Source organism: Myotis lucifugus, unplaced genomic scaffold, assembly GCF_000147115.1.
Source record: "Myotis lucifugus unplaced genomic scaffold, Myoluc2.0 scaffold_127, whole genome shotgun sequence".
Lineage (NCBI taxonomy): Eukaryota > Metazoa > Chordata > Mammalia > Chiroptera > Vespertilionidae > Myotis > Myotis lucifugus.
In genome coordinates, this window is record NW_005871175.1 from 2,946,374 (window position 1) to 2,969,389 (window position 23,016).

Genomic DNA, 23,016 nt, shown 5'->3' on the forward strand with positions numbered 1-23,016 from the left:
AAGCAAGTGAGGCATTATTAGTTCCATTTCAAAGCTGAGATGACTGAGGCTCAGGGGCTTAACTGAAGTGCCTGGGTCCTACAGCTAGTGCCAGAGCTTATTTCAGTCACTCAGTAGAGAGGGAGGAACGGGGGGCCATTTTCCTCACAGAACAGCAGCCTGAACATTGTTTGGACAGAACTTCTTATCTATCAAGGCTCTTTGTTTTCCTCAAAGAGAATAATTTTCAAAAATTAGCAAGGAAGCCACCCCTTTTCTCATGTCTGTCAGAGTAGTCAGGGCAGTAGGCGGTAACATACCTTCAATGCATGTTCTAAACATACACTTAGAGGCGAGTCGGTTGGCATATCGTCCTTCTGTGTCTCAGTATCTGCAGGCTCACTGTGAGCTCAGATCTCCAGCCTCTGTTCCCAAGCTGCTCCCTCCTCAGTGTCTTCCTCTGCAAGCTGGAGGACAGCCTTGGTTGTTTGCTCATTCGCGCCGTGGGCCTGAATATGCCATGCTCCTGCCCTCTCCCAGCACAGTTCAGCTTCCAGCCCATCTGCTCCCGGCCAGTGATGTAAATGTACCAGCTGCTCCTCAAGAGCCAGTCGGCATCCTGCAGGAGGGGCAGGTCCCTTTCCCGGGCATCAGCCTGCTCACTCTCAGCCTAAGCCCTCTCGCCAACCATGGTGGGACCCTCCGTTCTCCTATTTCCCTGTCTGAGAATCACAGGGTGCAATCCTCTCACAGGCCTGTGATTTATTTATCAGCGGGGCTCGATTGAAGGGCTCTAAGACTCCTTATGGTCTACTGATTGTGAGGACATGGCAAGGTTTGTGTAAAGGGGCTGGGCTGGGCCGGGCCCCTGCAGCTGACAGAGAAGGTGGCCAGGAAGAAAGCAGCACACTGCTCGGAAAATGAAGGCGCTTCTGTTGCTGGTCCTGCCTTGGCTCAGCCCTGCCAACTACATTGACAATGTGGGCAACCTGCACTTCCTGTACTCAGAACTGTGAGTCCCCCGGTAACTGTGCCTGCCCGGGTTGGTGTGTCGGGGATGTCGGGGATGGGACCTGAGTCAGTTCCCGGCTGGTATGTTTGTTTAGAGGAATAAATTCCACATGCACTGGATGCACTCGGACAAATCACCCTGCCAGCCAGGGAAAGCAATGCTTGGCTGTCCGTGACTTCACAGAAAAACACGTCTTTCTGATGCGGTGCTTTCCCAACGAGGCATTTCTTTCCTGCTTCTATGCCAACGCTGCTCTCTTTTGTACTCCGCTTTTTCTCAATAGATGTGTCTTCTGTTCCTTCCATAAATAGAACCTAAGAGCAGAGCTTGCACGCACAGATCTGCAGCCTCTCTCGGGCATTTCTCATTGAAACAATATCATCCCTTTCTGAGACTGTTGGTCTCCATACCCGAGCCACACTTAGTGTCAGCACAGGGGAAAGGTAGCCCTATATGTAAAAAATACTTATCCATTCTGTTTTTATCTGGGGTAATCTTTAAACATATGGGAAAGCAGAAAGAACTGTGTAGGGAGCACCCGTATTCCTATCACCTAGATTTAATGATTAACATGTTGCCCCCTTTACCTCATTTATTTATTCTTTACTGAAGTGGTTTGGAGTACTTTGCAATCATCATAACATTTCACCTCTAAATACTTCACTATGTGTCTCTAAGGAAGGAAGACATTCTTCTATGGCCCATGTCTGTTTTATAAGAGGAAGTGACTCATATCCCCAACCTCTACAATGATATTTTTCTGGCTCCTCCTCTTAATAAGCTTGGAAAGAGGGTTGCAGAAGGATGTGAACAGCTTCTAGCAATCATATAAAAAGTGCTGCCGGGTGTGCCTCCGTGTTTGGAGCATTTGCAAAAATGTATTTCTTACTAATCAGACCGGTAAAAATAGGAAGGGTTGGCTTCTGTGTAAATTAGAGTCAGTGGGCAAATGAACAGAGGGACTCTGACAAGGGTTCCTAGAGCCCAGACTAGAAAAGCATGGCTGATTATATTTAGATAGAGATGCCTCCGTCCCCATGAATCTGTGGTGATCACCAGGCCTCTTTTGTAATTAGCCAGACTCGCCTATTTGTGTAGCACAGTAGATGCTCAATAAATGCTTGCTAAGTGGAGGAAGGAGCAAACGACCTAGGACCTTGGAGAAAGGCCATCCATTCTGAGGGCTCTACATTTCAGGATTATCTGGTCCTTCCTCATGGGAATGTAACTCCACTCCACCTTCGATAAGAAGGTTCATAGAGAAAGTGCCTGGCGGAAGCCTGAATAGTGAGCACCTCTGGGGAAATAAGGACCTCGGGGAAGCTTTTCTAGAAAAATAGACAATGGCAGAACTAACTGGGGCTGTGAAAGTCCCCTTCCTCTCTCTTGCTGAATGCTGAAGTTGGTGTCTCTGACAGCTAGGGCCAAAGCCTCCCCTCCCCCAACCCATCGCCCCTTCCCCTCCTACGTCCTTGTTGGCTGCTGTAACAAAATACCCCACAGTTGGCGGCCTAAAACCACCGAAATCTGTTTCCTCACAGTTCAGGAGGCCAGAAGCTTGAAATTAAGATGTCAACAGGGCTCCTATGAAGGCTCCAGGGTGGGTCCCTTCCCTGCCCCTTCACTTTCTGGTGGTTCCGGTCGCTCCTCGGTTTGTGGCCACATAATTCCAATCTCTGCCTCCACATCACCTTCTTCTCTATGTCTTCTCCAATTCTGTCTATGTTTCCTCCTCTTCTTCTGAGGACACTTGTCATTGGGTTTAAGGCCCACCTGGATAATCCAGGACGATCTCCTCTTGAGCTCTTTAGCTTAATTGTAAGGACCTTTTTCCAAATAAGGTCACATCACAGGTTCCGGGTGGGTAGACCTATCTTCAGTTTTCAGTGGGGGTGACCATTCGACCCACTGCAGGTGCTACTGAGGAGCCTGTCCAATGAGGTCCTTTCAGTTTTATAGCCTCCTGGAAGGGAGGTTTTCTCTTCTACAGGTTCGTGGGTCAAAGGCAGCATTTCTGTTGAATAGTTGAGTGGACGCAAGCAGACCATTCTTTCCAAAATGTGAAGAGACCCAGGAAGCACGGTGCCAGGAAATCAACAGGACACTGTTCCCAGACTAATTTGATAGAACTTTCTGGGAGGCTTCTAGTTGCTGGGGATGCTGTATGAGAGAAGCGTGTGCCGTTTTTACCTGATGCTACTGGTGACAGTGAACTAACCGGTGAATTAAGGACGCATTTCAGGTACTGTGGCAAGTGCACAGCAGTAAGAAATTAGGCACAGCACTCACCCGCAAGGACCTGACAGTCTAATTGAGGAGATAAAATGTATACACACACAAGTTATATACACAAAGTCTTTAAAAAGAAGGGTAGGTAATAGGTTGAGAAGAGGTGGAGATGGTCCACTTCAGTGAAATTAGTCATGGAATGCTTCTAGAGAAGTTGGGGGTTTGAGCTGGATCTTGATGTAAATAGGAAGTAGGCAAAATCAGGGATGGAAAGAGAAAGCATTTCAGGCGAGGGAAATAGTGCAGGCAAACAGGCTGTGAGGAGGTGGCTGGGGTTGGTACCAACGCTTTGGGAAATGGCAGTGGAGAGCAGTGAGTGGGGCTGCTGGGCCCGTTTGGCAGTCCCGGGACAGGGCTACTGGGTGGGGGCTGCAGGGCCCTGAGATGGAGACCCTCTCTCACCACCATGGGCTGCTGGGATCTCGGAGGCAGGGGACTGGGTGGAGGCTCTGGGAAGCCTGCCTTCCTCCTGCCACCGTCATCTGAGTGGGATTCTCTCGGTCTATCTATCCTGTCCCCTCAAGGGCCCAGCTGAAAACCTGGAGCTAATCCATTTAAGCGTGTGGCCGTGGGAGGGCGGGCAGGAAGGGAGCGGTTGTTAAACTCAAATGCCTACAGCAAGCATGTCAAACTCAAAGGCTAACATGGGCCAAATAAAGGTTTAAGTTTATGTGGGCCGCAAAAACACACACAAAAGCTTCAATTTTCATAGAAACGTAGGTTTATTTCAATAGAGACATGCTGAATACAAAGGGCTGAAATAAATGAGTAATCATTAACAAAATCATAGAACATTTTAATAAAAATTGATATCTTTTCTTGAACATTAACTCACCAGACACTAAATAACTGCACATTTAATAAGCATAATGCAAATAAACCTATTTTTCTTGTTCTCCAAAAGCGAAATATTTCCTGTTGCACACACCAAACATGTCAGTCCAAGACTAATGACATGGCAATCAGCTGCTAAAATATTCACTGCTCATATTAGTGGAGAGAAATGGTGCACCTGCGTGTAAGGGAAATGAATGCAACACGACTAATCAGTCATTAGCAAACATTGTAGTTAGTTATTAATTATGTATAACAGGATATTGTAAAAATTAAGTTACGAATTTTTTATTAAAATGTTTCTTACTTACCATTATATTGGCGGGGCCACAAAAATATTCATTGTGGGCTGCATGTGGCCCTCGGGCCACGAATTTGACATGCTTGCTCTACAGCAGCGGGTCTCAACCTGTGGGTCGCGACCCCTTTGGGGGTCGAACGACCCTTTCACAGGGGTTGCCTAAGACCATCTGAAAACACATATATAATTACATATTGTTTTTGTGATTAATCACTATGCTTTAATTATGTTCAATTTGTAACAATGAAAATACATCCTGCATATCAGATATTTACATTACGATTCATAACAGTAGCAAAATTACAGTTATGAAGTAGCAACAAAAATAATTTTATGGTTGGGGGTCACCACAACATGAGGAACTGTATTAAAGGGTCACTGCATTAGGAAGGTTGAGAACCACTGGTCTACAGGAACCAGGCAGGAACTATTTAAACATGTGCATCTGCATCATTTGAGTATAAAACAAAAGGACCTCTCTGGTCAACTGCAGAGGACATAGTAGATATAGGGGTGGGCAAAAGTAGTTAATAATAATAAATAATACAATAATTCATAAATAAACAATAATATAAGAATAAACTGTGTTTTGAGTACTCACAACTGTAAACCTACTTTTGTCCATGCCTGTATATACAGGGTGTCCCAAAAACATGTATAAACATGTACACACGCTTTAACAGCTGATAGCTGTTAAATGAAAAGGAAATGTATTTTAATAAGCACTGTCTTTATAGTTATATTCAAAATGTATACATTTTGGGGGACATCCTGTTTATAGTGTCTTAAGACATTCAAATTCAATTTAACACAGAATAAAAGGAAAACACCTTGTCCAACCCAACTTTGGCCTTGCGTGTGTAACCCCAGGCAGCTCCTTCTCTAAACATGCCATTGCCACCTGTTGCCATGACCCAGAGAAGAGTGACTTCCACAGGACAAGCCAAAAACAAGAATATTAGGTGTGCAGTCCAACCCACGGGTCAGGGAGCAGGAGTCTGGGGCTGCTCTCGGGAGCTGCAAAGAGCATGCCATGGGATAAAGGGCAGTGCTGTCTTCCCTACAAACCCTCAAAGTTTTCCTCAATTTTCTGGACCCCAAAGCAAATTCAGTAAGTAGGTTTTCACTCTTATGGGCATGAGCACAGATATCGCCTTCTCATCTTTCTGGGCCTATTTACAGCCGCACATATGATAAAACTTTTGGGTGAAGTCATTTGAGCAGCTTGGGTTCTGAGGAGAACCCAGATAAGAACTGAGAGCCAGGTTTGGTTTTTATTTTTTTGAATATATATTTTTATCTCTCTATATAAAAGGCTAATGTGGTAAATGTCCGACCGTCCGGGTAATGACATCACATAGCAACTCCCGGCTTCCTCTCCCTAGCGACTAGCCTCCTTGAAGTTTCTTCAGCCCAGGAACACGCAAGTAGAAACATTCTACACTTTAACCAAATGTGTGTGAAGCATTTTCCTGTGCCTCATCTCATTTGATCCTCGCTGAAGTACTGGAGTAGGTAGATAGGAGACTCAATGGAATCCTATTTTCTTTTCATTAACTGGAAAAAGGAGATTTAGAAAGCTTAGAAACCTGACCCAACTGAAAAGAAGTAAGAAATGGTGGACCTTGAAAATGATTTCAGGTTTTCTTACTGCGCAGAATATAGTCAAACACTGCTGCAGTTAAATATTTTACCCTTTGTTCTCCCTGCGTGATCTACAATAATAATCTGCTCTGTGTTGATATTTACTGCTGTGTTGTTGACAATTACCTGAAAGAGAAGTTGTGGTGCTTCACTGGGCTGGAAAAAATTTAGCTAAATCAGAAAGCAGGTCTAATTAAGCAAGTTTATTCTATATCTATTCTATATCTATAAAAGGCTAAGTTGACTCGCACATGCACAATACATATAACATTCTCGCTGGCCAATTGCATGCCTGTGTTTCCATCTGTCATTGTCGATATTGAATTTGGTTGACACTTCTATTATAAAGGGCGAATAGTGATATTAAAATATTTTTTCTAATTAATTTCCTTTCAATGTGCACAAATTCATGCACCGGGCCACTAGTATTATATATTGATTTGAATATATATTGATTTCAGAGAGGAAGGGAAAGGGAGAGAAAATAGAAACATCAATGATGAGAGAGAATCATTGATTGACTGCCTCCTGCACATCCCCTACCTGGGATCAAGCCTGCAACCCAGGCATGTGACCTGGAATCAAAACCTGACCTCCTGGTTTATAGGTCAATGTTCAATCACTGAGCCTCACTGGCCCAGCTGGATTTGGTTTTTAAATTGTAGGTGCTTGATCTCTAAATCAAAACAAAACAAAAACTTTGGTGGTGGCATCCATGTTTCTTCTTAAGTTCCCCAGGTGATCCTTATGGGGCCCATCCCATTTTCATTCTTAACAAGTGATCCCAGGTGATCCTCATGGGCACTGCAGCTTAAGAACCCTTAGCCGCAGCAGCTCGGCCGCCACTCACCCTGCTGTCCCCTGTGGAGCAACCACGCTCGCTCTCTGTGCCTCCTCTGTGCTGTGTCATCAGCAGCCTTCCTGCTTCTCTCTCCACCAGGTCAGTCCTTGAATGTTAACATCTATACACCCGGCTCTGCACCATTCAGACTTAAGTTGAACTGAGTGAAATGAATTTGCCTCATATCTTGGCCAGTTCCTAAACGTTGCACGCTTCAGTCAAGAGCACCCTGGTTGGGATTCTGTGGAAGGGATTGTTATCTTGGGGATAATGTGCAAGCCAGCCTCCTCTGAGGTGCTGGGGAAAAGCGGCACCGTGTTCAAGTACCTGAGATGGTTTCTCTGGCCAATGAGCTCTTTCAATCTTTTGTTTAGTAAGAATTCCGGAGAAAACCTTAGAGTTTGGTGGGTGGTGAGCTGCATTTTATGGAACATACTCAACTCTCAAAAGGCATTTATAGAAAATTTAAAAGGCTTTTCCTCTTTCCCCCACCTTTGAGATTGCTAGCTCTGGCACCCTTGGAAATACTTCTTACTTTTGGGTCACATTCTGGTCACATTTTGGGTCACATTCTGTGTTTATACCCACAGCATAAAGTCTGACTGAGTTTTGAGTGGGTGCATAGTAAGTGGGAGCCCTACCTTTCAAAGTAGATACCTGCCCTTTGTTTTAGGGACCCCGTTATCAACAAGACAGCCAGGCAGGGTCGCTGAAGGAGGACGGGTCCCTGAAGCCAGTGCTGCTGCCATAGCCGTGCGGCTTCTCAGAAAGTCAGGAAATGCTGGCTCTCTTTCTAGCTTACAGGCAAATAGTTTTGGTTAGTAAATGTCATCACCATGAGCAGTATCCGTGCCAGTATCTGGAGAGAAAAATTACACTAGTTCCCGACCCCTGTAGAGAGAGTTTTAATCGGGGAAGGTTTATTCCCACTGGAGTTCTGTGCTGGGAAAATTAAGATGAGTGACTCTGATTTTGCAACTTGAATCAGTTAGGCCTGTGGAAGAACAAGGTCTCCTGGAGAAACTGCCGAGAGCACAGGAGATAGGAGGCAACCCTGTGTACTCCTTCCTGGGTAGTGGTAGGGCGGGGGGGGGGGGGGGGTTGCAGAAGTCAAAGACACAGCCTTAGGCCCCTGAGTCCAACCACCCACCTCACTGGCAGGACTCTCTCAGACCAACCTGCACAGCATCCCTCTGACACACTGCACTGTCATATCACAGCAGGAACATTCACTCTGGGGCCCACAGGCCAGAGAGCGCCTCACCTCACACCGCAGGGCGTTCCGGACTTCAAGTGAGAGGACTGCTTGCCTTACTTTTATAGCTCACTCTTTAGGCCCTGGTCCAACGGCTCCATTTCCCTCCACTAGGTCAAGGCCTAGCCTAAGAAACTTGGTTTTCCCCCTGCTGACTTCAGGCAGAGTTGGGCCAGGTGTTTGTCTAGAGAAACTGCTTAAGCTGGGAAGCATCTTTTTAAACAATGTCCCTCAGACCGTTGGAGGGCCGGACTATAGTTTAAAAAAAACTATGAACAAATTCCTATGCACACTGCACATATCTTATTTTGAAGTAAAAAAACAAAACGGGAACAAATACAATATTTGTATTTGCATGTGGCCCGCGGGCCGTAGTTTGAGGACTCCTGGTCTAGAAACTGCTTAAGCTGGGAAGCATCTTTTTAAACAGCTTTGTACTAATAGGAGACCCACACAGGCACGTCCAGATTGTTGCCGTTGAATTCTTTCTCTGGTGACTGAGGAGGGAGGGGGGATGAGTGAGAGGACAGTGGGGTTACCTCGGCATCTGGTTCCTTCTCACTTCATTTTCACTGTGTCAACTACTCCCATTATTTTTGCCGACATAAGAAGTGTCCAAACCTGTAGAGAATTTTTATGAGTTTATTTGAGCCAAACAGATGACCATTGCCGGGAAGCACAATTCAACAGATTGAGAAAATGCTCTGGAGAATGGCAGTTTTGCAGCATATTTTATAGATTAGAATCAAAAGATGAGACATAGGGAGGGTTACAGGAAATCCATTGGCAGTAGATTAAGATAGAAAGCAAGGAGGGGAAATCTCTGAGACTGGGTAAGAAATAAAATGGAGAAACACATACTCTTTTACACTGGTGGGTGCATAGAGATGGTCTTCAAGGAACAAGATAACAATGCGGGGTTCTGTGGCTCCTGCTCTGGTGGGTGGGTGTGCCTAAGGGGTCTGGAAAAGATCACTCTGAGATTCCAAGGGTATGTTATCTTAGATGCAAAAAGACAATAGACTCAATTAAGGCAAAGATTAACCTTTGTTAAGGAAGCCATAGGTCCAGGATGTAGTAGTAACTACCCTCTATGACTCGATTTTAGTTTAGGAATTATGTTCAGACCGTCCTATGTGGTTACTTTTGGTCTCTGAGTTTGTAAGGCCGGCCATGCAGGCCTCCATTGAGCTTGTCAGGTTTAGTATGTGGCCCCTTTTTCATCTCTACTTTCCAAGTTTAAACCAACAGGCTTTATGGATTTGCCAGTAAGTGCTTTCTAAGTTGAGTCTGGAAGAATTTGTTTCTTTCTCATCAAAATTGAAAAGAAAAATGTTGCTGATCTCTGGACATTTTTTTTAGTCATATGTTTTGAGGACTTGAAGTAGAGTTTGGATTAGGCCCTGGAAGGAAGGAGGTAGAGTTTTCAGAGGAAATGGGGTGAGGTGGTAAAATCATATTCCAAAGGTCCCGTCTCAGGAGCAAAGTCAGGGCCCATTCGGGTTCAGTGATTCTCTTCCCGTCTTTCAAAGGATTGCAGTTAAGCACATGTTTAATCGGGCATTTTCCCTTAAATCGACAAATGTGTGTATTTGGAAGGAAATTGAAGCCGCATGTTCCTGATTCATTTATATTTAACTCATCACAATGTAGCTTTGTAATGATTCTTTGATGTTCAAAGAGCATAGTGGTCCTGTTTAATGATCTTATTTTATTTCTCCTTTGGAATCAGCAAGTTCTCTTTTACCTGACAGTAAAGCAACTTCAGTCCCAGACAGTTTGCTTTTTGGTCTAAAATGCAAAACCCAGGAGTTTCAAGATACCACTCCAGTGCTTGGCAAATTGTGTTGGCCTTTCCTTGGGTCACATGCCAAAAGAAATGTTGGTAGATAAAAGGCAAAATGGGGATTTCTTTAAGATATCACTGATTGCTTCGAGTTAGGTTGATTTATTTTATTTTATTTTATTTTATCTTTTTATAATGAAAATATCAATTCAAAAGTAGAAGACCATGCACATTATTACCCATCTTTAATAATTAACAATTCATGGATATCTTACTTCATCTATATCTTCCTTGAATTATTTTGAAGCAAATCTCAAGCATCATATTTCACCTGCAAATGTTTCAGTATTTACCTGTAAAGGATAAAGATTGTTTAAGAAATATAACCAGAACACTAATATCACACCAAAAATAAGTAAGCATAGTTCCTTATTATCAAATATGAGGTCAGTTCAAATTTTCCCTGTTATCTCATAACTTTTCTATTAACAGTTTGAATTGTGAACTAAATAAGGTCTATACCAGTGGTTCTCAACCTTGGCTGCACATTAGAATCACCTGGGAATCTTTTTAAAATCCTGATTTCTGGGCCTCATCCTCCGGAAATTCTGTTTGGTTGCTATGGGTGAGGCCCGACATTAGTAACAAAGAAACAGAATTTCCAGAGGATGAGGCCCAGAAATCAGGATTTTAAAAAGATTCCCAGGAATTCTAATGTGCAGCCAACGTTGAGAACCACTGGTCTATACCTTGCTGTTGGCTGCCATATCTCTTAAGTCCCCATTCACACTCCATTGATGCAAAGGCATTCTTGAGGTAAATTTTGAAGAATATAGCTTAGGCAAACTCAAAATGCTGAGCTAGTAGCTGGAAAAGAGAAAAATAAAGCAATATTTTGACTGATTATCAAGTCAAGGGAAATGTAAAGGAGGCAAGATTCAAAGCATTCAACCAAGTTTAACCAAGGTGAGTGTGTTTGATGGCCTTGTCACCCAAAAGCTTTAAGAGGGGAACTTTAAGAGAATAGAGGAATATCTTCTCCCCAGGGCAGTAATCTCCCAACTTTTTTAATACAGAGCTATATTAATAAATAAATTTATCCATATGCCTATTATATGTATAGTTACCTATTTATACAGTCTACAGATGTATTACTGTGCTTTTATGTCCATTATAAAACACAATGTTCTTAAAGGGGAAGAGGAAATTGTACATAAGAGGTCTATTAGAGTCTCCCCACCTTCCTTGTGGGTGTCGTCACTTTGGGGACCAACACGGAGAAACGGGCTCTCAGTACTCATTGGCATTAGAACACAACCCCTTCAATGTCAACAGAGGAGACTTCCCACTGCCAGTCCGGGACTGGCCTTGGAAGGAATAGGGCAGGAAATGACCCATTCCTGCAGGCCAACGAAAGCTCTCAGGCTGAAGAACCAGACATCTTTTCTCATAGTCATGTTTCCTTTTTTTTTATCACCACCCCTCCCTTCGTGTGGCCCATGTAGACCCCACTCTCTTCCAGCTTCCTCCACCTTCAACCACACCTGCATTCATAAACACCAAGAGTGGTGCTAGGGAGGGTCCAGGGTTGTGAAACTGGAAGTATTTCGAATTTGAGGAGTCCTTTAAAAAAAAAAAAGACAGTCATAAATTCCTACTTGCTAGGTCCCTGGTCAGGCTCTTGGAAGGGCTCGTGCATGCCTTGAGGTACAGTCATCAGTCTTACGGTAACCCCCTTCCTGTGTGAGCATCTGGTACCACTGTGTGTCTGTGTCCCTTCCTTCCCTTACTTCTCTTCCTTTCCTTCCCTTCCTTCCCTTCCTTCCACTCTCCCTTCCTCCTTCCATGGAGAGCCAGGTTAGTGACTTACCTGAGCTGAAAAAGGCGCAACGAGCAGCTTGGAGTGAAGTCTGAGTCCTTTGTTAGTGGACCGGACCACGCCTCCCACGCAGCTCCACTTCCAGCAGTGGGCTCTTCTCTACCACATTCCCCTTCTCTCTCGACTCTCCATCTCCCACTCTTCTTCATTCTTCAGCCACTTCCTTTCGTTCCTTGTTACCGTGACACTGCAGCTCCTATTCCTCTCTCTGCCCTACTCCTTGTCCCTTCCCCATCCGAAGAGGAAGGCTGGGTCTGGCATGGCATTTGGCTAGTGGCGTCTGTGACCCCGAACCATAGATTTTAGAGCCAAAGGAGGCCATAGAGATGATTTAGCCCAATCTTTCCATTTTATAGAAGAAGAAACTTAGGCATAGTAATTTACCCAGATGATTCAGCCCTGACCGTAACAAGCTCTGTGACCCTGAATAAGATCATGACATTTTTTGGGGAAACAATGATAATGCATTCATTATTTTAATGTGTCCTCAGGAAATAATAAAACTGGAGTTAGTTGTTAAAATTTTAAACTAACAGCTTTGGGCAAAGCAATAGCATAGATGGGATACAATAACGCACGTGACCGTGCATGTCACATATTAGGAACTTAATGTCCTCTCAGAGTGTCTGACCATCTGGGCATGCTCAAAGAATGCTATCACGGGACATCCTTGCCCAATTTTGTACACATGCAACCTGGGGCCATTTGACAGGAATGAAGCTTTACATTTGAATATGTCATTCCAGGGGTTTGCATATTATTCTAAGGGTTTCATGTATAAAGGATGGCAGGAGAAAGGCAGGGCAGAGCCCAATCACGAATTAGCTTCTGATTAAAAATCTGGCCTCTGAAGTCCTTTGGGTCTGAGTTCAAATGCTGCTGCATTACTTACCAGCTGTGTAACCTCAGCTAGATTAATTACTTAACTTCAGCTGGGCCTCGAGTTCCTCATCTTAATGACAGGACCTAACTCACAGGGTAAGAATTAAATGTAATGCACATGAAGCACTTAGTGATGCCTGGAGCATGGTGAGAGCACTGTAAACAGATGTGGTGATGATACATGGCCTCATGTGCACTCACAGCAAATGCATGGCCTCATGTGCACTCACCCATCCTATTGATGACAAACCAAGGTTCACTGAGTTTAAGGAAACTCCCTTCATGGTCCAGCCAACCTGGAGCACAGGCATCCTCATTCTAGAACCAGGGCTTTCCCCCCTGCAACTCCCTTTGCTGCTGTGAAGATGGCATTGCTGGGTGGGGGGTGGGGGCTGTCCGGTTGCTCCAGGCCTTTACGGTTCACTAGGGCCAGTTTGGGGACAGAGATGGATTCAGAAAAGTAAATTGCTGTATAGATGAAACTTTTCTTGGTGAAATATTTGGGTATTTTCTCTGGCCAGTTAAAATTATGCTGAAGACGGAGCTTTCTAGCATATACAATTAGTTTTTCCACTGAAGTAGGCATAAGGGGACCGACTACAAGTGGTCCCAAAAACGTCTTTTCAGTGGTCAGCCAAAAATGTTCTTGGCCTCATGAGCTAATTGATGATAGATTAAAGAGGATCAAAGGAATCTGTTGTAAAGGCATCTGGAACAACCCTTTCTGCCAATTTTGCTGCTGTTTTTATAGAACAACACCTGGGCACCATCAAAAAAGAAGCCCCCTGCCACCGCTGCCCACATGATAGAAACCCTGTGAAGGTTTGAGTATCATCAGGGATGTGTGGGTCATGGAGCATTACATGTCACTGGCTCTGTCACTTACTACTGTGTGTCTTCAGGCAGCTGCCTGCACTTCTCTGAGGTCAGTCTTGTGGGGTTAGGACTAAATGAGGTCATGCATATGCAGCCCCAGTACTGTGCCTGGCACATGGGCGTCACTGACCAACATTAGCTATTTTAATGCTTTCATCTTTGCTACTCCACAAGCCAGCTCCCTCTCTTGCTTCCTGCATGTGTTTTTTTCTCTCTAGGAAAGATAACCATAAGCATTGGGCAGCAGTGTTGGTGTCTAGTGACTGAAGGCTTCCCCTCTTTCAGCCTCCTTGAGTTCTATCACCCTCATCAGGGAAGTATAATTCCTTTAACATCACAAAGGACTGATTTAACACCTGAGAGGTGCTGATTGTCCATTAAAACCCCCAAACATTTAGTCTGCTTCAGAGAGGTTAAGTCCAAATGGCAACTAGACAGGAAGTATGTCTAGGGCTCACCTATAGGCTGGGGAGGATGAAGGAGACTGAGAAAAACAGTGTTCCCTGTAACGGAGGCTTTGTTTCTTCAATTACAAAATAACCAGGCAGCTTAGGTTATTCTGTGGGAAATGTGGTCAATGTGTGTGTGTGTTTTTAAGCTCCCCATTCACTTGCTCAGTATCACTAAGGAAAGCATCGGAATGACTGACTTTTCGCTTTTCAGTTGGTTTCCATGTGCGTACCTTCATCTCCTATTTTCTTGGTGTGGTTGATGGGGTTGGGTGGAGGCATGTGAACCCCAAAGAAGTCCGGTGACTTGGTTCTCCTTCATATTCTTTGTTTCACATTTAACAAAGGCAGGGAATTTCTGTTGATAAAAACAGTACTTTACATTATTGGATTGATGCTTTGTCCAATAAAGTAAAGTAATGTTCTAACAATATATAGCAAGATATTTCCTACTTCTTAGAAGTTCTTATTCTCTGTTCAGTGTTTTGTCTTATAAGTCTGATTTTCCAAACTAGGCAATCTGCTAGTGGATGAATTGTGTTTACACTTGGTGAAAAGGAAGCATATAATTTAATAACAACAAATATTAATCGAGTACCTATGACATACCAGGCATGGTCTAGGCCAAGCATGTCGAACTCGTGGCCCACAGGCCGCATGCCTCGTTTATTTGGCCTGTGTTAGCCTTTGAGTTTGACATGCTTGGTCTAGGCCAGGGGTGGGCAAACTTTTTGACTCGAGGGCCACAATGGGTTCTTAAACTGGACCGGAGGGCCGGAACAAAAGCATGGATGGAATGTTTGTGTGAACTAATATAAATTCAAAGTAAACATCATTACATAAAAGGGTACGGTCTTTTTTTTTTTAGTTCATTTCAAACGGGCCGTAGTTTGCCCACGGCTGGTCTAGGCTCTAAGAATTCTGCAATATACTATACTCCAGTAAGAGAGCAATAAGCAAACATGTCAGTCAGAAATAAGTGGTATGAAGTGAAAGTGTCTCCTTATCCTGGTTTATTTTTATAAGAAGGCCTCTCTGAGAAAGTGTCATTGGAGCAGAAACCAAAAGGAAGTGAGGGATGGAGCTGTGAGGGCATTTGAGATTGTGACTTTGGAGTCCGGCTGTTCTGTTTGTAAGCCCTAGACCTGACACTTACTAGCTCTGTGTGTCCTTACGTGGGGTTGACCTCTCTAGGCCTCAGTGCGGCATCTGTAAAATGGGAAGGGTGATCCCACAGCCCAGGATTCCTGTGAGCCGTCAGTGGGGCTCGTGGAAAAGGAGCTGGCACCTGGGCCGGCTGAGTGGATGGGAGATTCTGCTACTTCTGCTTTTACCTTTGCTGGATTGTTCCTGAAGGTTTTTACCTGGTTAAACATCACGCTGGGTCACATGCTCTGAATATAATTTTGCATGGAATCTCAAATACAAATGGCCTCCCTCTCCACACCACCCCCATTCTTGCTCAGTATGAATTCATGTTTCATTTTCTCATCCCTTAATTGTGTGGCTTTCTAAATTTTTCCAGCTTATTCATATCTATGCTTTGATGGATTCTCTTTAATTGCAGATGTGTCTTACATAGTTCTCTGTTGTTGTTGTTCTTCTTCTTCCTCCTGAATCGCATCTCCTGTGGCACATCCCAACTGAGCATCATCCATACGTTTTGTAACACCCTGTCCCAGGTGTTGAGTCAGGTTGATGTGATGGTGGAGTGTTTAGACGCGCTCTGAAACACCTCCCACCACTGAGCTTACTACCACGCTTGTTTGTGATTTCTGTCCATTTTCAGCCCCCCTTTTGAATCTTTGGACTAATCATGAAAACTAGAGGCCCAATGCATGAAAATTCATGCAAGAGTAGGCCTTCCTTCCCCCGGCTGCTGGTATCAGCTTCCCTCCAGCACCCGGGACCCAGGCTTCCCTCCTCCTGCCCCTGGCAGGCACCCAGGACCCGGGCTGCTTCACTCCGGCCCCAGCTTCGTCAGGAAGGACGTCTGGTCTAATTAGCATATTACCCTTTTATTATTATAGATAATGTTGATGTAGTCTCATTTGTTTATTTTTTCCTTAGTTTCCATTGTCCTAGGAGCTATATCGGTAAAGATATTGCTATAACATATGTCTGCTATTTTGCTGCCTGTGGACTCTTCTAAGATTTTTATGGTTTCCCATCTTACGTTTAAGCCCTTTATCCATTTTGAGTTTATTTTTATGTATGGTGTAAGTTGGTGGTCTAGTTTCATTTTTTTGCATGTATCTGTCCAATTTTCCCAACACCATTTATTGAAGAGACTGTCTTGACTCCATTGTATGCTCTTGCCTCCTTTGTCAAATATTAATTGAGCATAATGGCTTGGGTCAATTTCTGGGTTCTCTGTTCTGTTCCATTGGTCTATATGTCTGTTCTTGTGCCAGTACCAGGCAGTTTTGAGTACAGTGGCTTTATAATATAGCTTGATATCTGGTATTACGATCTCTCCAACTTTGTTCTTCTCAAGATTGCTGCAGATACTCAGGGTCTATCTTTCCAAAGACACTGCATGTTCAGCTCAATGCCCCCCTCTCTATCCCTTAACATTCTTAACTATAACACGAACTGTATTAAAGTCTTTAAAATAATCTCATAAACTCTTCTGTGGTCATTTAAATGCAGATTGTTCTTTGTGTATTCATCCTAAAGAAACCTTCAGATTTTGCTTCCCTGATATTTATTCCACAATTTGTTAAACCAACAATTTCATGTGTCCTACACTAATTTTTCACTACTCTCTTCTTCTGCTTTCTTGCTGCATCACTATCACATGTGGTTGGTCTCTTTCCAATCTCCTGACATCCCCTGTGTGCAAGGTAATTTTTCAGAACTAATTATTCATCTTTACTGCACCAGTGTTCAGTAAGCATATTAGTCAAAATCTTTCACTCCCCAAGGACATGTGTCATCTGGTACAGCTGATTTATATGTTTGTCTTTGCCAACCTTTTTTTTTTTTTTTTGGTCAAACTTATCTGTGTTTCTGATTCTCCAAATTTCACTTATTTGTACTTATAAACATATTTTTAAAGGAGTTTAGCATGTCATGTTTTAACATTTTTATTTCAGTGTTTGCCTCTTTTAAAAACTTACTAGATCTGTGTGTTTTCAAGCTTCTTGGCCTACTTTTTTATGACTCAGGGTGAGCTTACAGATGTTAATGCTGTTGCTAAGTGTTAAGTTCTGATTCAACTCGTGTACCTAGTATTTTTCTCTGTTGAACTTAATTCATACAGTTTATTGTCTGGGCATCTTATTGTTCTGGTATCCAGAATTCATACTCAGAACTATTCAGTGATCCTGAGTTTCCGGCACACGACTAAAGAGGTGTCTACTTTTCCTATTTGATATAAATTGTTAGAAACTGGAATTTAAAAAATCACAAATTTTCAGTTTCTTTCAAGAAAAAATTAGCAATGGAACATGCTGATCAGCTTCTTGAGAACCTCTCTCATCCTCCCAAAATGTAAAACTTTCCACTACGCGGGTAGTTTGGCACTAATTACTCACTCTTTTCCTTAGAGAAATCATTGTATTCAACCTAACCTCTTTCTTTAACATGACCTTGCCAAGTCAACATGATTTTAGAGAGCATTGTGCCGAAGTTGATCCAATTGCTATCTGTATCCTGACTCAGTGGATGCCTCCACCCACCCACTGGAGAATCCTGAAGTCATAGAACACATTTCTGGCATTTATTTTTAGAAAGGAGTCCAGTGCCTTTATTTTACCTTAGACAAATGTTTGACCCCAATAAGCAAGGACACTTACATCTGTAACCACTCCATGCCAATGGCTACTCCAACAGAAGACTCTGCAGAGCTTTAACTCTTGTTCTTAACAGGCTTTACAAGCCGGTGTGGCCCTTGGCTCGGAGGTTGGGGTTGGAGTACATTCAAGTGAAGCCCCATTGTCCTTTTGGGGCTGTTAGCAGGAAGGGTGCAGTTGCTGTGCCTTTTTTAATTTTATTTATTTAAATGGCATTTGACACTCATTAGAGTAGCCTGAGCAAAAAAAAAAACAAAAAAAACAAAAAAAAAAAACTGTAGCAACCGAAAATACTGCTTCCATGTTTAACCACATTGCCAAGTCAACCTTTGTCACAGATGCCCCATGGAAGGATCTCCGGTATTAATACTCTCTGCAGCTGGTGGCTAAGTGGGAGAAGCCTCACTGCAGTGGGCTCTTACGAGCTGCTGTTGTCGCTGTCCTCTGAAAGCGTACTTTTACTCTTAAAACGTGTAGTGAGCAACGTCTCTGATGGTGTGGGTTTAGGTAACAGCACTCCCGGTATTGGGAGGCCTCTGTACACATGCACTTTGAAGACATCAGAGCAGAGGTTAAACCAAACAAGTTGGAGCTGAATCATTTTCTGCAAACAAAAGAATGTTTGTAAGAATCATAATGCTTACGCTACAAGGGGAGAAATTTCAAAGTTCTAAAATTTTATAGTACTTAAAATGAGTCATTGGCGCCTAGCCAGTATGGTTTAGTGGTCAAGCAGCAACCTATGATCAGGAGGTCATGGTTCGATTCCCCATCAGGGCACATGCCTCGGTTGCAGGCTCGCTCCCCAGTGGGGGGCATGTAGGAGACAACCAATCAGTGGTTCTCTCTCATCATTGATGTTTCTATCTCTCTCTTCCTCTCCCTTCCTCTCTGAAATCAATAAAAATATTTTTTTAAATAAATGAATAATTGGAAAAGGAGGAAGTAGGGAACATCTGAGCATTGTACCATCCCAGACCTAACTCGGTAAGGAAATACTGTATGCTCTTTATGGGCAGTGAGCAGCATGATTTCCCTACTGCTTGAGGCTCTGTGCCACTCGAGGACCAGAAGAGCAGAAAGCATTGCTGGGGACCTTCTGGGAAACGGACAACAGACATTTCTCTCGTCCCTGGCCTGGGGCCCCTGGTACCTCCAGCATCTGGTCGTTCCCCTTGTGGCCCGGTTTGTGGCACAGGGAGCCCTTGACCCGTGTGGTTTCCATAGCGAGTGCCTTTGATGTGGTGGGATGGTGACACAGCCAATCTGATTTTAGTGAGGAAATCTACCTTATTTAAAGTTTAAGAAAACACACAACTCAAAGCAGATAGCCCTTGGAACTGACTCCACTTTCAGTGGGACCTGTTTCTGGATCCCCTTCAACCAGTCGAATCCCCGGACGTGGCCAGTTAAGTCTGTGCATGAATGTTAATCTCTCTTTGGCTTGCTCCCTCTGATTACTTCCAGAAGTTGCAGAACATGTTGTCCCTATTGAGGGTCTTCAGTTACCTTCTCTTTTCTCTCTGCCCCGAAGGGCCCTTGTTCCCATGTGCTGGTGTTTGGCCTTGCCTGGAGCCTGGACACTCGTGGCTGCTGCGCTTTGAATGTTTGTGTGGTGTCCCCGGTGAGCTGCACACCTGCGAGTTTGAAGGCTCTTTCCATCACAGCCTTTGAATCACAGACAAATCAAGCGGGACTTGGGCTACATGGGGAAGAGCTCTTATCCAAACACAAACCATGATGCTAGACTTAAGCCATCTGTCGGAGCAAGCGGATGGACTCTGGCTTCTCTATGAATAGTTGGGCCTAATTGCAATTTAGTGGTTTTCCAGAGAGGAACCCAGTACATTCAGAGAAGCAGCACAGTCTGATCTCAGGCCTCACCTCCAGTTACATGTGTGCCTCCTCCCTGCATTGCCCCTGGATTAGTAGGAGCCCCCAGTGCAGCCAAACCATAGGAGAAGCTGGTCTAGGTAGCAAAAGACAGTGCTGCAGGGGAGGGTTGGGAGCGGGGGAGGTAAGAGATCAACAGACACTTGTATGCATGCATATAAGTATAACCAATGGACACAAGATACTGGGGGAGGGGGGAGGGGAGGCCGGGGGAAGGTCAATGGGGGAAAAAAGGAGATATATGTACTACTCTTTGCAATACTTTAAGCAATAAAATAAAATTTTTAAGAAAAGTGCTGCCAGGGGTGTTTTTCTGTCGCTGCTGCTCCTGACTCAGGCTTGAAGAAAGGTCTCATTCACACAGTGGTTTGTGGCCAGGCTAGAGAGAGGGGTGCAGGTAAAACTCAGACCCGTGGTGTCCCACCCGAGGAGCGATCCAGACACCCAACCAGCCGGCCCTGTGTGTTCTGGGTGCCAGACTTGGAGGTGGGTGTTTGCAACTGGTTTTTGTGGGTTTTTTTGTGTGTGTTTTTTAGACACTTATATTTAACCAATAGCTGATTGAAACCAATTGCTGTGTAAATTTTTTCACATGCTTTGTGTCCCCTGCAACGTGCCACATGCAATGTGTAATAGTTCACATTCTGAATGAGAATAATTGGAGAAGCGGTACTGACAGTAGCCAAGCCCCATCAGGCCTTAAGACAGCCTGTCCCAGCTCACCCTGGTCACTGACTTCCCCACACCATCACCTGAAAAGAAGAAACTGGATGGACCAGGTTGTGTATTTTATGAGGAGGGAGGAATGCTGTTTATTTGAAATCTCTTCTCTTTGTTTTCAGTAACAAAGTTGTTCTCTTCCTTGGCTCTGTGAGAGGGTATGGTTTGGCTAGGCCCCTGTCAGGTGGGAATAGTGCAAAGGAAAGTACCCAGGGCTGCCCACCTGTGAGGGGCTCCATGATGTTGATGGCAGAGCCTCGTGCTTGGTGCAAAGTTGGCCAAGAATCAATGGAGGGATGGAGGGCGTAAGAGAATACTAAGGAACCTTAACAGTGACCATATCGCAATGTTTTCTAACTGCTCATTCTGTGTGTGTGTGTGTGTGTGTGTGTGTGTGTGTTACTATAAAAGGAAAAAAACTAAACTAATCAGTGCTTTGGAAAGAACAAGTATCTGGCTACCTGTTGATAGAAACACCAGTTTCTCTTCCTTCTCCACCCAGGAACAAGGCTGGACATAAAAAGAACTAGAACTCAGCCCTCAGACAGAAGACTAGTCAGTTAAAAAAGGGTGGCCCTCAGGCTATTGTACATAGAAGAATTGAAGGGTGTTTACCATTTCAAAGCATGTACGGGCATTCTCATAATTCCTTTATAATTTGCTGGGTGTTTGATGCCATAAAAAGTGCCAGGTGTTCATGCAAGTTGGCAACCTTGATAAAATTATACAGATGTATCTTTTTCATGTGTTTGAAGACCAAAAAAAATCAGTATTTCCCCCACTGCTGCCCTGAAATGCAAAGAAAAAGACCTAGAGGTAAGACTTTTTACCTAATGTCATGCCTGGTATGAGCTATAAATAAAGCAATAACCAAAAAGGTAGGTTTTCCTAAGTAATTAGGAAATGATCACTGTGAAAGCCATATTAGAGATACATTTTTGTTACCAACAGAGAAAGTAATGATTCTGAGGTTGGAGCAGAAATTTCACATTGACGCTGGTATTTATATCATAGGGTAATGAGTGTAGTCTCTACTTACGTTGTTGTTTAGCCAAGTCAATGCGTCATCAGGTGTAGAATCAAGAAGAGGAAGAAAACCAGCTAATTATAGGAAGACAAAGGAGCGATTTCTCATGAACATTTTGTGCTTCCTCAGGGTAATCAAAGGCTCTCGAGAGGCATTTAGAGCATTCTTTCCAGGAGGCTGTGTCACACTGGTGTGTATAAAATTTTTTGCAAAGAAGTGATGGTGCAAAACAGAAACAGACTCATAGATACAGGGAACAGACTCATGGTTGCCAGATGGGAGGGTTGGAGGACTGGATGACAAAGGTGAAGGGATTAAGAAGTACAAATTGGTAGTCACGAAATAGTCATGGGGGACGTAAGCACAGCATAGGGAATATAGTCAATAATATTGTGGTAACTCTGTATGGTGCCAGGTGGGTATTAGACCTATCGGGAATATCACTTTGTAAATCATATAAAAGTCTAACCACTATGCTGTACACCTGAAACTAATATAAAATAATATTGAATGTCAACTCTAAATGACATTTGTTTTAAATATTGGAAGAAAACGTGACATGGGAATAGAAGCACTAGACTAGAAGCATGGTGGCTCTGAGCTCTAATCCAGAGTTGGCTCAGCAGGACTGCTGAACACATTTTTAAAAGGTACATCTATAGACCATTCTGTGTTCTAGGACAGAGGTGGAGGAGAAAGGGGTAACTTTTTAAAACCATGAGTTGTTCGTAGTCTAGGCCACATTCTACCTGGTAACATTTCTAGATACTTTACTATGACTCTTTTTGTGCTTATCTTCATGGTCAGTGTGCCTCAGAGGACTCTTTTGATGGCTGTGCCCTTAGTGAGAGCTCCTCATCTTTGCTGGGTGAGGGGTGGCTTCGGTTGCCAGAGGAAATCCTGTAGGTATTTCCCATGACATTGCCATGAGCTTTTGTTGGACTTGAACCTGAGCCTATAGAAGTAGTTCATAGAGCACATCTCATTTATGTAGAAACAGCCTTAGTCATTCACTACCTATTTCTTTGTGGTTAAATAAGAAAAAGCATGCTACTGGGTAAGGTGGAATAACTGATAAAACAATGCGAAGACAATTACAAGGTGTTTTAAAATGCTTAGTAAAAGTAGGTGGAAAGGTTGGGTTAGAGTCAAGTGATTAACCCACAAGGCTTACATTGGTTTATTCCCTAAAAACCTCTGAGAGGTACTGACCTTCACTAAGTCTAATAGTTTGGTACTTGAGTTTTCCCATCTGTAAAATGAGAGATATGGTGCCTTTGTCTACAGTTATCAGGCACTATACCAAACATAAAAGTAAAGATAATCCCATGTGCACATGAACTGAGCCAATAGATGAATGAGAAATAATAGAGGAAATGGCAGGGTGCAGGGGGGAGGGAGGTGGTGCCAAGAGATGGGAATTGACTGGGTGTATATAGGAGTGGGGAGCTGATTGAAGCATCTGGGACTGACCATTGAGTCAACCCATATTTCCTGGCTCTTCTCATCCCACATCTCATTACAATCCATATCAAGAGATTGCCTTGTTTTT

The 23,016-nt window shown here is 43.7% G+C and overlaps 1 protein-coding gene across 4 annotated transcripts in view; it reads left to right on the forward strand.

The window, feature by feature from the left end:
* LNX1 (ligand of numb-protein X 1) overlaps positions 1-23,016 on the forward strand; it is a 114,214-nt gene that overhangs the window by 24,692 nt on the left and 66,506 nt on the right. The window contains exon 1 of one of the 4 annotated variants that reach the window (XM_006093975.3): positions 593-991. The exons of the other annotated variants lie outside the window; for them this stretch is intronic. Within the exon in view, the coding sequence (XP_006094037.1) occupies positions 900-991 (92 nt within the window). The 5' untranslated portion in view covers positions 593-899. Of the gene's footprint in view, positions 1-592; positions 992-23,016 lie in introns of those variants that run through there. 4 annotated transcript variants of the gene reach the window in all.